General features: G+C 49.8%; 2 protein-coding genes across 2 annotated transcripts in view; both read right to left on the bottom strand.

The window, feature by feature from the left end:
• CAPN5 (calpain 5) overlaps window positions 1–12,682 on the bottom strand; it is a gene marked incomplete at both ends in the record, with an annotated part of 41,047 nt that overhangs the window by 15,123 nt on the left and 13,242 nt on the right. The window contains one exon of the mRNA XM_080363488.1: window positions 8,048–8,179. Within this exon, the coding sequence (XP_080219614.1) occupies window positions 8,048–8,179 (132 nt within the window). The remainder of the gene's footprint in view (window positions 1–8,047; window positions 8,180–12,682) is intronic.
• OMP (olfactory marker protein) lies at window positions 1,805–2,566 on the bottom strand (the record flags this gene model as incomplete). Its single annotated transcript, XM_080363479.1, has 1 exon — window positions 1,805–2,566. The coding sequence occupies one exon, from the start codon at window positions 2,564–2,566 to the stop codon at window positions 2,087–2,089; it is 480 nt and encodes a 159-aa protein (XP_080219605.1). The 3' UTR covers window positions 1,805–2,086.

Below are 12,682 nucleotides of genomic sequence, written 5' to 3' on the forward strand. Positions count from 1 at the left end.
CTGGTATGCAAAAACCCCTTTGGATGTTGGCAGCAGCTCCTGTTATCAGGTCTAATGTGGGATGTATGATACAAATATGCCCAGAGAGGTAGTGGATGCCCCCCATCCCTGGAGACATCCCAGGCCAGGCTGGACGGGGCTCTGAGCAACCTGAGCTGGTGAAGATGTCCCTGCTCATGGCAGGGGTTGCACTGGATGAGCTTGGAAGGTCCCTTCCAACGCTAATTATTTTGTGATTCTATGCTTCTACAAGGAGACATCTCCTATGGAAAAGTCTTCTAGAACCCTAGAAGTGGGTTTGGCCCACAGTGGGTCCATGCTACGGCCAAGCTGGGATGCATCCACTTTTATGTCTCCTCACTGAGTCCAGTATTTCTTGGGGTTTAAACAAAAACACCAAGTTCCCCAACAATGCCCATGACATGTCTGTATGATTTGGTGGCTGCTGAGCTTTGGTTGTGTGTAAGACTCAAAGCTCCAATTATCACTCCAGCCAGTAGCTGATCTTCTTGCTTTCCTTCTCCTCTCTGCCTGGTATAGCATGTGCATATCATTTTATACACTATTGTTGTGGGCAGGGCATGGATTCTGCATCTCTGAGGGCTTTGAAGAAGAGGTTGGACTCTTGTGGGGAGTCCAACAAGGTTAGACATCTTGTGGGGGTGGTCCACGTAAGTTAGCAGGCCATGGGTAAAAAGCCACCTTGTCCTGGCTTTCCCATCACTGCCCTCTCCTTACACATCTCAGACAAATCTCAGGCTGTACCTTGAGGAGCGCTCACCCACATTTGGGTGCAATCTTAGCAAAGGACCAATTGTAATAATACTGGACTCTTTCAAAGGACATTTCCATCTGTGGGCCTCAAGAAGCTTCACCAAAGTCCCCTCCACTTTTTGATACAGGAAAAGAGAATGTCCAAAGTTAGTAGTTTATTCACAGTCATGGGGCAAGCCAGGCACAAAACATTCTCCTGCTCCTAAACTTGCAAAGGTACCATCTCCCCGCTCTGCTCCCGTGACCACCCAGACAGTGCTTCCTGCCTCAGCATTTGTAGAGGGTAGGAGATACTGCTTTTTGGGGACAGCGGCAGGTTCCTGCTCTGTGGTTCGCAAAGTGCTCTGCAGCCTCGTGACTCTCTACAGATGCTTCAGAGTAAATATATCAGTGGGTGCTTTAAGGTCGCAACAATGCACAAATCGTTTTTGCTGCAGGAGACGCAATGCTGGCTCAGACCTACAGCCTGCTCCGAGCTGCCGGCTCGCTCGCCCCCTCTGCACACACGCCTGCGCCAACCCACCTTAGGACCAACAACCTCCAGGCAGCACAAGGTGAGCATCTTGCTGGAACACACCTCCCCACAGTGACCCCCAGCAAGAAACGGTGACAGCTGTCAGGAAAAGAGCAGTCCAACCTCCCTGCACCAGTTTGTCCAGTGGGTTTGCAACCTGCAGAAGACGCCATGTCCAAATGTGCTTCAGCTTCACGGCAAGGTGAGCTCAAACTTCATGGGGCTGGTCTTCAGGGACACCAAGCAGCCACTGTTGCAGCGGGAATCACTGCAGCCTGCAAGCACTCAGTATCCTTGCCAGGAGAAGCGCCCCACTGCAAACAAGCCCTCCCCTTTTAATGGCTAGGACGGAAACTGGAAGCCAGGGCTCTCTCCAGGTTGTCTCTCCTGTTTCTAGTGTGGCGATTTCTTATTTTTCCATTAGGCTTTTCGTATGTAGTTGCCACAGTTGGAGGGCTTAGGTCAGCCTCTTATTTCCAAGCCAGCAAGGCGCTGCACAGGTCAGACCTGGTGAATCCCTGCTGAATCTGCAAGCATGCAGTATTATATTCTAGGCAAATACAGTAGCAAGCTCATGACCCACTCCTTCCCATCATTCAGACAGAGGACAACATGTTAGGGGAATATTTCACAGGGCTAAGGGGCTCCAGAAGCATCTGTCTGTCCTCCACATTTTCATGATGCTGTTCCTCATAAAAAAACAAAAATCACATAAAAAATGAACCAAGAACTGAACTGAGAGCAAGAAAAATGAAGACAAAAGCACAGCTGGAGCAAGAAGGGCTGAGGAAGAGGGGATCAGGCTTTAAAAACAACAGAGCACTTCAGCTGAGCTGGTTCGAGGCCATCGGTGAAAGTGAAGAGGAAATACATCACCTTGCGGATCCGGGCTAACTCCGCTATCCGCTCCCCAAATTCCTGGGCATCTGCCTCATTGCACTCCACCTCCTTGGCCCCTGGTTTCTTCCAGAAGATGCCCACCGGCTCCAGCAGCTGCCGGTTCATAAGGTGGGTGAGATCGGGAGTCCAGTGCTGGGAGGTGCCGGTCACTGTTACCTTCCCAGGTCTCTCTAGCTGGATGTCCCAGCGGAGGAAGCGCAGGTTGTGCTGCCGAATGAAATCCACTCGGTAGATGTGCTCGTTGGGTCGCAGCAGCTTCTCGCCATCCTGGGGCCTCACATTTTTCTGCTGCAGGCTCTGGAATCGCAGCCGCATGCAGCGGGTGAGCTGGTCATCGTGGATGAAGGGCAGCTCCAGCATCTCTGCCTCGGCTGCCATTGCCTCAGCTGCTCCTCTGCTATGTCCTCAGCAATGTTTGGGCTCTCAAACAGGACACACAGAGGCAAAAAGCCACCAAGACCCCAGTATTGGTGCCCCCTCTCCACGGTCCCAGCGGTGCTAGGCAACCCAGCCAGTGACGCAAAAGACCCTCCGGAGCTTCCTGTGGTTGCCCTCTCGTCTCATTTGCAGATGAGAAACTGATGGTGCTGCTGTGTACGATAATCTATAGGGAAGGGATGTCTGATGTCAGCTTCCCTGGCAACCTCCCTGACAACCGTGGCTCGGCTCATTATCCCAAAACGAAGGCGTGCAGCTGGGGATGTCACCTGGCAGGTCTGGGTGGCAGTGGCTTTCTCTGAGTGTAGGATCAGGATAATTCAGGTTGGAAGGAGACTCTGGAGGGATCTGATCCAGCCCACTGCTCTAAGCGGATGTTATTTTAAGGTTAAATCAGGTTGCTCGGGGCTTTGCCTGGTCCATCTTTGAATCCAGTGCAGGGCAACAAAGATGCTGAAGGGAGTGGAGCATCTCCCGTGTGAGGAAAGGCTGAGGGAGCTGGGGCTCTGGAGCTGGACAAGAGGAGACTGAGGGGTGACCTCATTAATGTTTACAAATATATAAAGGGTGAGTGTCAGGAGGATGGAGCCAGGCTCTTCTCGGTGACAACCAGTGATAGGACAAGGGGTAATGGGTACAAACTGGAACACAAGAGGTTCCACTTAAATTTGAGAAGAAACTTGTTCCTGGTGAGGGTGGCAGAGCCTGGCCCAGGCTGCCCAGGGAGGTTGTGGAGTCTCCTTCTCTGCAGACATTCCAACCCGCCTGGACACCTTCCTGTGTAACCTCATCTGGGTGTTTCGGCTCCATGGGGGGATTGCACTGGATGAGCTTTCGAGGTCCCTTCCAATCCCTGACATTCTGTGATTCTGTGATTCTGTATCTCCATGGATGGAGATCCCACAGCCTCTTTGAGCCCCTGTTCCAGTATCTGATCATGTTCATGTTGAAGATAAGCTGGAGCTTGTTCTTTTGTCTTTTGTCCTGCGACTGTGTATCCCCAGCAGAATTCTGGATCCATTTTGTCCACAACCTCTCATTAGGTACCTACAGACAGCAATAAGCTCCCCCTTCACCTCCATTCCTCCTGGCCACACAAACCCAGCGCCCTCAGCCTCTCCTTGCACCCCCTGTACTCCAGACCATTTTGGTGGCTGCCATCAGGCTTGCTTCAGTCTCCCACTGTCTTCTTCTGGGGACTCCAAAACAGTGACCAGATTGGGATTAACAAGTGCCAGACAGACGGAAAGAATATTTTCCCTCGCTCTGCTGGTTGCACTCATGTTAGTTTGGCCCCCATCTCTGCAGTGGTACATGTTTGACTCATAATCAACTTGTTCTTCAGGATCCTGTTTCCTTTTCTGAACAAACAACCCAAACAACCTCTTTCCAGGCACCATACGGATGTTCTGAGCCCACATGAACACCAACAAGAGCATCATGCCCAACCTGGAACCCCTCATTCCTCAGCAATTGCTGTGCATGATTAAATCCAGAGCACCAGTGCTGTGCTGGTGAGTTGTCCAGACAGTGGATGGGATAATGGGGGACAGTGGTGAATGTGTTTCTCTTTGCAAGGTACTAGATGGCTCCATGAGGTTGCAGACCCTGAAGTGAGGTGCCGTGCCAAGCCATGAACCCTTCTGCCAAGTGGCCTCATGACACAACAGCTAAGTCATAGCCACAGTTTTAGGTAAACCATGGAAACAGTCAGACTCCTGCAAGTGTGCTATGGTATCTTTGGGATGTAGTCACTGGTTTGGACAACTGGAGAGTGCAAGGGTTTCAGCATAAAGCTTTAGACATTGTGGGGAGTCATGTAAACCAGTCTGATGTTACTCCTAAAGACCCTGAGGACAGATTCAAGAAAACGAAGAGCTACACAGACACATTTGAAGGGATAAAAGAGATGCCGGAGGAAACCTGACCCTTCTGGCTGTCCTCTGTGCTCTTGCCTCATGTGTTCACTAGCTTTGAAACATCTTTATCAACAACTGTTGATCAAACCCTTGGGTTTTAAAAGTTAAAAATACCTTCAGATAACCCTGGACACCTTTTTGAGCTGAGCTACATGTGACAATGTCACATAGACCTTGCTTGGACTACCTTGTTTCTTCTATCCCCATAGGCGATTGCAGTAGAAGAAGCAATGACCTTGCACCTGATGATGGCTGGACAGCAGTGAGGTACAGCCCTCAGGAACCATGTGGTGTTCCTTCCTTGCCCTGCTGAGATACAGATCAGCCTTCAGGGTCCCCTCAGGAAGCAATAACTAACTCCAGGTTGTAGAAGACCTATGCAAAATGGACTTCGGGAGGTCAGTGCCCTCAGAGCCATCTGCTCATGGCATGCCACCCAAGATGGCTCTGTGCTCTGGAAGCAACAGAGTGGGAAGGAGACAAGGCTAAGTGGTGGAGATGCAGGGCTGTGTGAATCACTTGGCTTCAGAGTCTGGTCCATGTCCCTCATTTCACAGAATCACAGAATGGTTTGGGTTGGAAGGGACCTCTGGAGATCATCTACTCCAAGCCACCTGCTAACGCAGGGTCACCAGAGCAGATCACACAGGAAGGTGTCCAGGTGGGTTTGAATGTCTCCAGAGAAGGAGACTCCACAACCTCTCCGGGCAGCCTGTGGAACAGACTGCCTTGTCTGTCCTTTCAGCTGTTGCTTACATCAGCATAGTGACCAGTCAGGAGTAGAGATTTGTCCTGCAGGCATTGAGTCCTATGTGTGGAGATTCCTGAAGGCCAAGGAGAAACCAGTATCTTCAGGAATGTTATTACAATTGCACGTGCAACTGTACCAAGGACCAAGAGGTCCATTATTTCTGGGCCAATGAAAGGCTCTGAGATCTTCAGCAAGGACCACAGGAAAAGGTTCTTCACCCAGAGGTGCTGGACACTGGAACAGGCTCCCCAGGGAGGTGTCACAGCCCCAAGCCTGACAGTGTTCAAGAAGAGACTGGACAATGTCCTCAGACACACGGTGTGAACTGTGGGGTTGTCCTGTGCAGGGACAGGAGTTGGACTCGATGATCCTTGTGGGTCCCTTCCAGCTCAGGACATTCTATGATTCTATGACCATGCTCTAATTCCACCACATCCAGCAGAGCTGATGTCTCTTTGGATCACGGGATTAATCTGTGCACATGATGTCTCCCACTTTGCTTTAAAAGTTGCTGCTGCAGTTTATAGCAACACTTACTCCTTGTAGTTCACCATAAGCCCTCAAAACACCTTGCCAAAGGAGAGCAAAGGTCCCGTCCAGGTCAGTCTCCAAAATCAGGGGTGTGTTGAAGCATGTCTGATCAGAGCCCTGCAGTGAATGCCACAGCAAATTGGGAGGGAAGGCTTGGGGAGAGGGCTGCAGCTTTTGCTTTGGCCACAAAACAAACCTTTCTGAAAGAAAGAGGAGGCAGGTAAAGGAGAGCCTCTGAGAGTCAAGGGCATGGAAAATGAGAAGTCACAAACACCCACAGCCAAACTGCCAAGGGAGGAAAAGCAACGCTGTTGGCAAACTGAAATAATGAGGTGTCCGAAGGGACCCAGCTTCTGCTCAGCTGGCATTTCCCAGGGCAGGGCTGGAAGTGAATGGTGAGGAGAGAAGATAACTCTACCGCTTGCCCTTGGGAGACATCAATGCAGAGGAACAAGCTAAACAACCCCTTGCACCACACCTGTAGACACACAGGCACAATGGGAGGAAACCTTACTGCTTATCCAGGAGCCAGCAACAGCTATCCAGTTCCAACAGCATGAAAAAGCTTGGTTTTAGCAGAAAATGGGGATGCTGCAACAAACACAAATTCATGAGCTTAGTGATCATGATCACAGATGAGGTTTTAGGGACACTGTTTAGTGCCAGTATTAGGTTAATGGTTGGACTCAATGATCTTGAGGGTCTGTTCCAACCAAAATGATTCTATGATTCTATGATCACAAAACCCAAAGGTAGCAGAGAGTGGAAGTACAACAGCACACAGAGTAGAGACAAAGGTTGGAGGTGCCCCTTTCGGTTCCGTTGCAATAGGAGGCTGTAGGTGAAGCAAGTGATGCTGTCTGCAAACGCTGTAGGTCTTTTGTGGCTGCCTTTTGCAGTAAAATGTAGGAAAAGGAGCTTGCAACTTGCTGGTCTCTTGTCCTACAATGAGGCATGCCTGTACCACCATCAGGAGCTCCCCTGCCTTGGCTTTCATGGGACTGACTTCTTCTGTAGCCAAGAACGTGGTGGAGATGGGCACAGACTGTTGGAAGATGTGGCACTGAACACCTTCTTGCCCCTTGTACCTCTGTGGTTCCTCCCTGGGTTGAAGCCCCTTAGAATCATAGAGTAATTTTGGTTGGAAAAGACACTCAAGATCATTGAGACCAACAGTTAACCTAACATTGCCACTAAAGCATGTCCCTAAGAAACTCATCTACGTGTCTTTTACACACCTGGCTCTGGTGCGGCTCCTTGGTGGCTTTCTGGCTCACAACACAGTCCCTTTGGACTCCACACTCCAAGGAGCACTGCTACATGGTGCAATCCAGCCATGAAACATGCCAGGCATGGATGCTTTGGGGAAGCAGTGGCTTGGGAGAGATACCAATACCCTCAAATCATCCACCTACCCCAGTGCAAGGTGTCTCATTGCCAAGGTGGGCACACACTGTTCAGCCTGGAGAAGAGAAGGCTCCAGGAGACCTTATTGTGGCCTTTCCCTATTTAGAAGAGGCCAATAAGAAAGATGGGGACAGGCTTTTGAGCAAGGCCTGTTGCAATAGGACAAGGGGTGATGGTTTTAAACTAAATGAGGGGAGATCCAGGCCAGACATGAGGAAGAAATTTTTTACACTGAGGGTGGTGAGAGCCTGGCCCAGGTTGGCCAGAGAGGTGGTGGATGAACCATCCCTGGAGACATCCCAGGCCAGGCTGGACGGGGCTCTGAGCAACCTGAGCTGGTGAAGATGTCCCTGCTCATGGCAGGGGTGGCACTGGATGAGCTTTGAAGGTCCTTTGTAACACAAACTATTCTATGGTTCTATGAGCATCCAAAGAGAGGGAACACCATGGGAACTAGGGAAACAAGGCCAAACATTATAGCTGACCAACCTGAATTTTGTTCTTCTTCTTGTTTTTTTGGGTTCTTTTCGACTGGAGAGGGTCAGATTCAATATCTGGAGGACAGGGCAGGACAGGACTTGATCCACTTGGTCTCCTTAGAGAGACTGGCCAAGGGTTTGGCTTGAGTTGGATGTGACTGCAGTCATGATGGTTAATTCCCCTTGAAAGATGATAGTTCTTTACTGGAGGTTTTTGCACATGAACAGTTTTCCAGGACCTGAGTTATCCCCAGATAACCAGGTTTTGAGCTGGCCAAACACAACGCATAGCCAAGGTGTTGAAAACAGGCTTTCCCCTGTGAAAACCACTTACCTTCTGCCACAGAGACTCCCGGGACGCCAGTGAGGAGCAGGCAGCCACAAACCAGCAGTTCCCAACCTGGCCCTGGTGTAAGTCATGGGAGCTGATCCCATCCACGAAGAGATGTGGATCATCACAGATTTCCTGTGGGACAGGAGAAAAACAGATTCTATGGATCTGGGACATCACTGCTTTTCCTCTGCCTGGCTCCTGCCAGGCTGCCCTGTCTTCTTCCCACTCCCACTTACAGCCTGAACAAGAAAGCACTTACATAGCAGGGTGTCCAGCAAGCTTCATGTGAAACAATATTTTATTTTTTTTTAATATTTTCTCCTGATGCATCCAGTTTGGAATGTCATGCCCAGCTGGATGGGAGTGACAAAGAGGTGAAACAAATTTTTCTCCTTTGTTATCATGTTTAATTTGAAGAGGGGAAAGAAAAAGCAAGTTTTGCTTCTTCCCACACACTTCCCAGTTTTTCAGGCTGGCTGTACCCAGAATAACATGTTCCTCCTGAACTTTGCACATGAGTACTTGTATTGACTGTGCCCACGGAATCATAGATTCACAGAATGATTTGGGTTGGAAAGGACCCTCGAAGCTCACCCAGTGCCACCCCTGCCATGAGCAGGGACACCTTCACCAGCTCAGGTTGCTCAGAGCCCTGTCCAGCCTGGCCTGGGATGTCTCCAGGGATGGTTCATCCACCACCTCTCTGGCCAACCTGGGCCAGTGCTTTACCACCCGTCATGGGGAGGAAAAGGAACCTCTGCTTCATAAGCACCTCCTGGTATTCTCACCAAACCCAGCCAGCACTGTGCACCTGAAAAACAACCTGAGCTTCATTCAGACACGAAGTGGGCAGGGATCAAACCCAAGGGAGAGGACTAATCATCTCTGAGCCGCAGGCGTTGCAGGAGCTTGGGATAAGCACTAGAGGGAGGCAAGCTGACAGACACCAAGGGCTTCTCAGCATCACTGAGTGCAGGCAGGGGTGGGAGAGGAGCAGCGAACACGGTTTCACTCCTGTTTTGTAGCACCGAGGAAGTGTCCAGCAGCAGGGACGCATCTATCCTGCCTGTTGGTGACAGGGATATCTGCAAAATCAGCTCTTAGTGATCCTGCTCTGAGGGGCCAGAGACAGTGTGTTTGGTCCATTTGAGGACCAAGCTGCCCTTTCTACCCTTGGATGAATCTGCAGTGTACAAAAAAAAGGAGTCAGTTGGTATTATGTAGAAATGAAAGAATGGAAATCATAGCCTGCTTGGCAGAAATTAGCATAGGGTAGAGGGTGTCAGATGCTCAGAGACCTTTCTTGAGAGCAGAGCTGCCAGTAAGCTGTGATTTCCCCATCACCAGGAAAGAATTTGTAAATTCAGACTCTGTGGTTTGCCATTTTAATAGAGGGAAGCCCTGTGTACTCATCAAAAGAGCAGCCTGTCCTGGCACAGAAGAGCGGTGCAGCCCGTTAGACCCTACTGCCTTGGACCCATGGCAACAACGATGGTGCCACATCTGGAAAGGCATGTGTCAGGACAGCATCCCTCTGCGAAACACACTTCTGGTTTGACTCAGCTTCTCTTCCCATTAACGCAGATGAATCCCTCAGGGATTGAAGGATTCATTCAGGCAGCTCCTCAGATGCTGCAGTAGGTGTTTCCCTTTCAGGTGCACACTTGGATGTGGCGTTTCAAGGTGCTTTTGGTTCAGTGTGGCTGAACACAAACACTGGCTCTACAGCTTAGCAACCCATGGACTTTCTAATCTCCTTCTCTCATAATGTGCAAAACCCAACAGCAGCTTCCAGTTGAACTGGAGGTTTCCTAGGAGCATGAAGGTTGCTAAATGCCACAATCCTCTGCTGTGGAAAGAGGTGACAGCCTCTTGCTTGACCCAGGATCTTGTGTGCCTGGAGATGCTTCAGGCCTTGGAGATGGAGAGATGGTTTGCACAAGGATCAGCCTAGCATGATATATAGGTCTGGCTGAAATTAAACACCACGTGAGCTCTGCACAAAATCTGTGCAAATCCCAGATTGCTCAGTGAGTCAACCCTGAAGGGCAGAGAGGGGCTGCCGTGCTTCCCTGCAGAAGGACCACGAGCACCCTCAAGCCCTATGACTGAGATGATCCCCAGTGGACTCCCAGTGATCCTAAGCACAGAATCGTCAAATCAATATAGTTAGAAGGAACTTCTGGAGGTCATCTCACCCACTCAAAGCAGGGTCAGCTACAGCGGGTTGCCCAGCACCACGCTCAGTCAGGTTTTGAATATCTCCAGGAATGGAGACTCCATTGGCAACCTCTGCCAATGTTTGGACCATCTCCATGGTAAAAAAGACTTTTCTAATGTATAAATGGAATTTCCTGTTGTTTTTAAATTTGTGCTTACTGTCTCTTTTCCTGTCACTGGGCATCACTGAGAAGTCTGACTCTGTCTTATTCATTCCCTACCATCAGGTATGTATGTACACTGTTAAGATCCTCCTGAGCCTTCTCCAGACTGAAGAGTCCTAGCTCTCTCAGCCTCTCCTCATGTTAGATGCTCCAGTTCCTTAATGATCTTCAAGGCCTTCTGCTGCACTTGCACAGGGGAAGACAGAATTTCCTCCTGGCTCTGATGCTGCAGAGCTGATCCCATCAGGAACCAGACTCATTGGTGGGTCAGTCTTCCCAGCTGAATCTCCTGAGAAGGTTTCCCAAATCCCTTAGACTGCAGCTTCCCAATATTGAATTACTTGGATTCTCCAGTCCCTACTAAAGCTGCTGAGCTCCCACTCACACCTGTTGACCCTGGTCTAGACTTGATTGGCATTCAGTCCACAGGGATACCGTTCCCTGGGTGCTCTGTTTCTACCAAGGTAGGAGTAAGGCAGCAATGTCCTCATGATTGCACGGAGCACAGTGGGGCCCCGGTGTGTGATTCAGCACCTTCAGGGTGCAAAGCACACCCAAAGCCATGAAGAATCATGCCCACATGCAGAGATGGATGATGAACTGGAACCATTGGTCTCTAGGTCAAAAAGAGACAAGAAAAGCCTCAAACTTAGTTTTCTTTTTTTTCTGTAGACAGAGCTGAAAGAGAGAAGGAGCTTGTTCTGCAGTCAGACTGAATTACAGGGCCTGGAGTTTGTATCTGCAAGGGGAGGAGAGAAGCTGAGATGCTCTGATCACAGAAGGTCATCACCTTGGTTTCCTCCCCTCCTTCCCGTGCAGCAGACAGAAACTGGGTGAGCAATAACATTTCCCCAGGTAGGCACTTCTACAAAAAGCAAATGCCATGTCACCCTCCCAGCACCACGACCCAGAGAGAAGAGGGCAGCACACAAACTTGCAAACCCACATACAGCCTGAGGGCTTTTTGGAGCCAAGTCCAACCACCCCATGGCTTCAGCAAACAGTGAGTCCATCCTGTCCTTCAGCTCATCACAGCCAGATCCTGGGTTGCTCCTGGTCTGGTGAACAGCAAGAAAGAGCAGGGGGAAAGCCAAAAGCTATGGGTGCAGGGAAGCTATGGCTTCCATATGTTGCTCTTAACTCCACCTTGGCCCAGAGAGCCATCCATACTTCTTTAACCCTAAGAAGAACCTGTGTTGAATGATTCCAAGGACACTAAGCACCATCAGAGATTATTTGCCCCCCACCCCCATTAAAATTGCCTGCTGAAATGGCCACTGAGCTCCAGGCAACAAAATACCACTTAGAGGAAGCCTGTGCAGATAGCCCTGTGATAAGATACAGCCTGATAACAAAGGCAGGGCCAAAATAGTGATTCAAAGTTCTGGTGATTCATACGCTCCTTCCCACATCCTTCCTTCTGCAAGGGATGTGGGACAGAGGTGGAAAACAGATCTGGGGCTGGGAGAGGACTTTGAGGCTCCTGTTGATGGGAGGTTGGTTGCAGAGGTGCCAGGTCTGGCTTACAGGAGCCCAGAACAGGCCAGTTTGCTCCCTCTGGTTATTTAAGTTCATTAAGGAAAAGGAGACCAAATCAATGCAATTATCTTGCACTTGGTGGTGTAATTTTGCTTCCCACCAAAAAGTACGTGGGCTTTCCCTCTGCTCTTCGCCTCTTTGATCCTCTTTCCCTCAACACACACACAATTTCCTTCTAAAGGCATTTAAACCAGAAAATATCACCCTCACCTTCTCCAGTTGGTCCAAATCCACGTAGGGTACGAATGAGCAAATCACCCTGTACTTTGCTTTATAATTGGCGACTGTCTTATCACAGATGTTTCTCGGAGCAGATTTCTGAGCTTTAGGTTCACTGGGGATCTGGATCATGTCAAGCCAGCCGTGGGGAAGCAGAAGCTCAAGGGGGAAAATTACCGTGTGAGATCCAACATCTGCTGCATGCCAGGACCACTTTTGCTAACAAGATTTTGCAAGGAGCAGACTAGTGTTAATTGTATTGCAGAGCCTGGCTGTTTTCAGGAACAATGTTTTCACTCAGACTTGCAAAATCAGCAGGATAATCTATTAGCATGGCTGCGCTTCCCCCTTCCCGGGCAACGGGGAACCAAAAGGATCTTGTGTCTTAAATGTCACTCGCACAGCCAAGGGAGTAAGAGGAGTCCAAGCACAGTGAGCAACAGTGACACAGCTGACACAAAGGTCCCCGTGTCATCTTGCTGCAGGTACCTGC

This window comes from Nesoenas mayeri (genome assembly GCF_963082525.1).
Source record: "Nesoenas mayeri genome assembly, chromosome: 1".
Lineage (NCBI taxonomy): Eukaryota > Metazoa > Chordata > Aves > Columbiformes > Columbidae > Nesoenas > Nesoenas mayeri.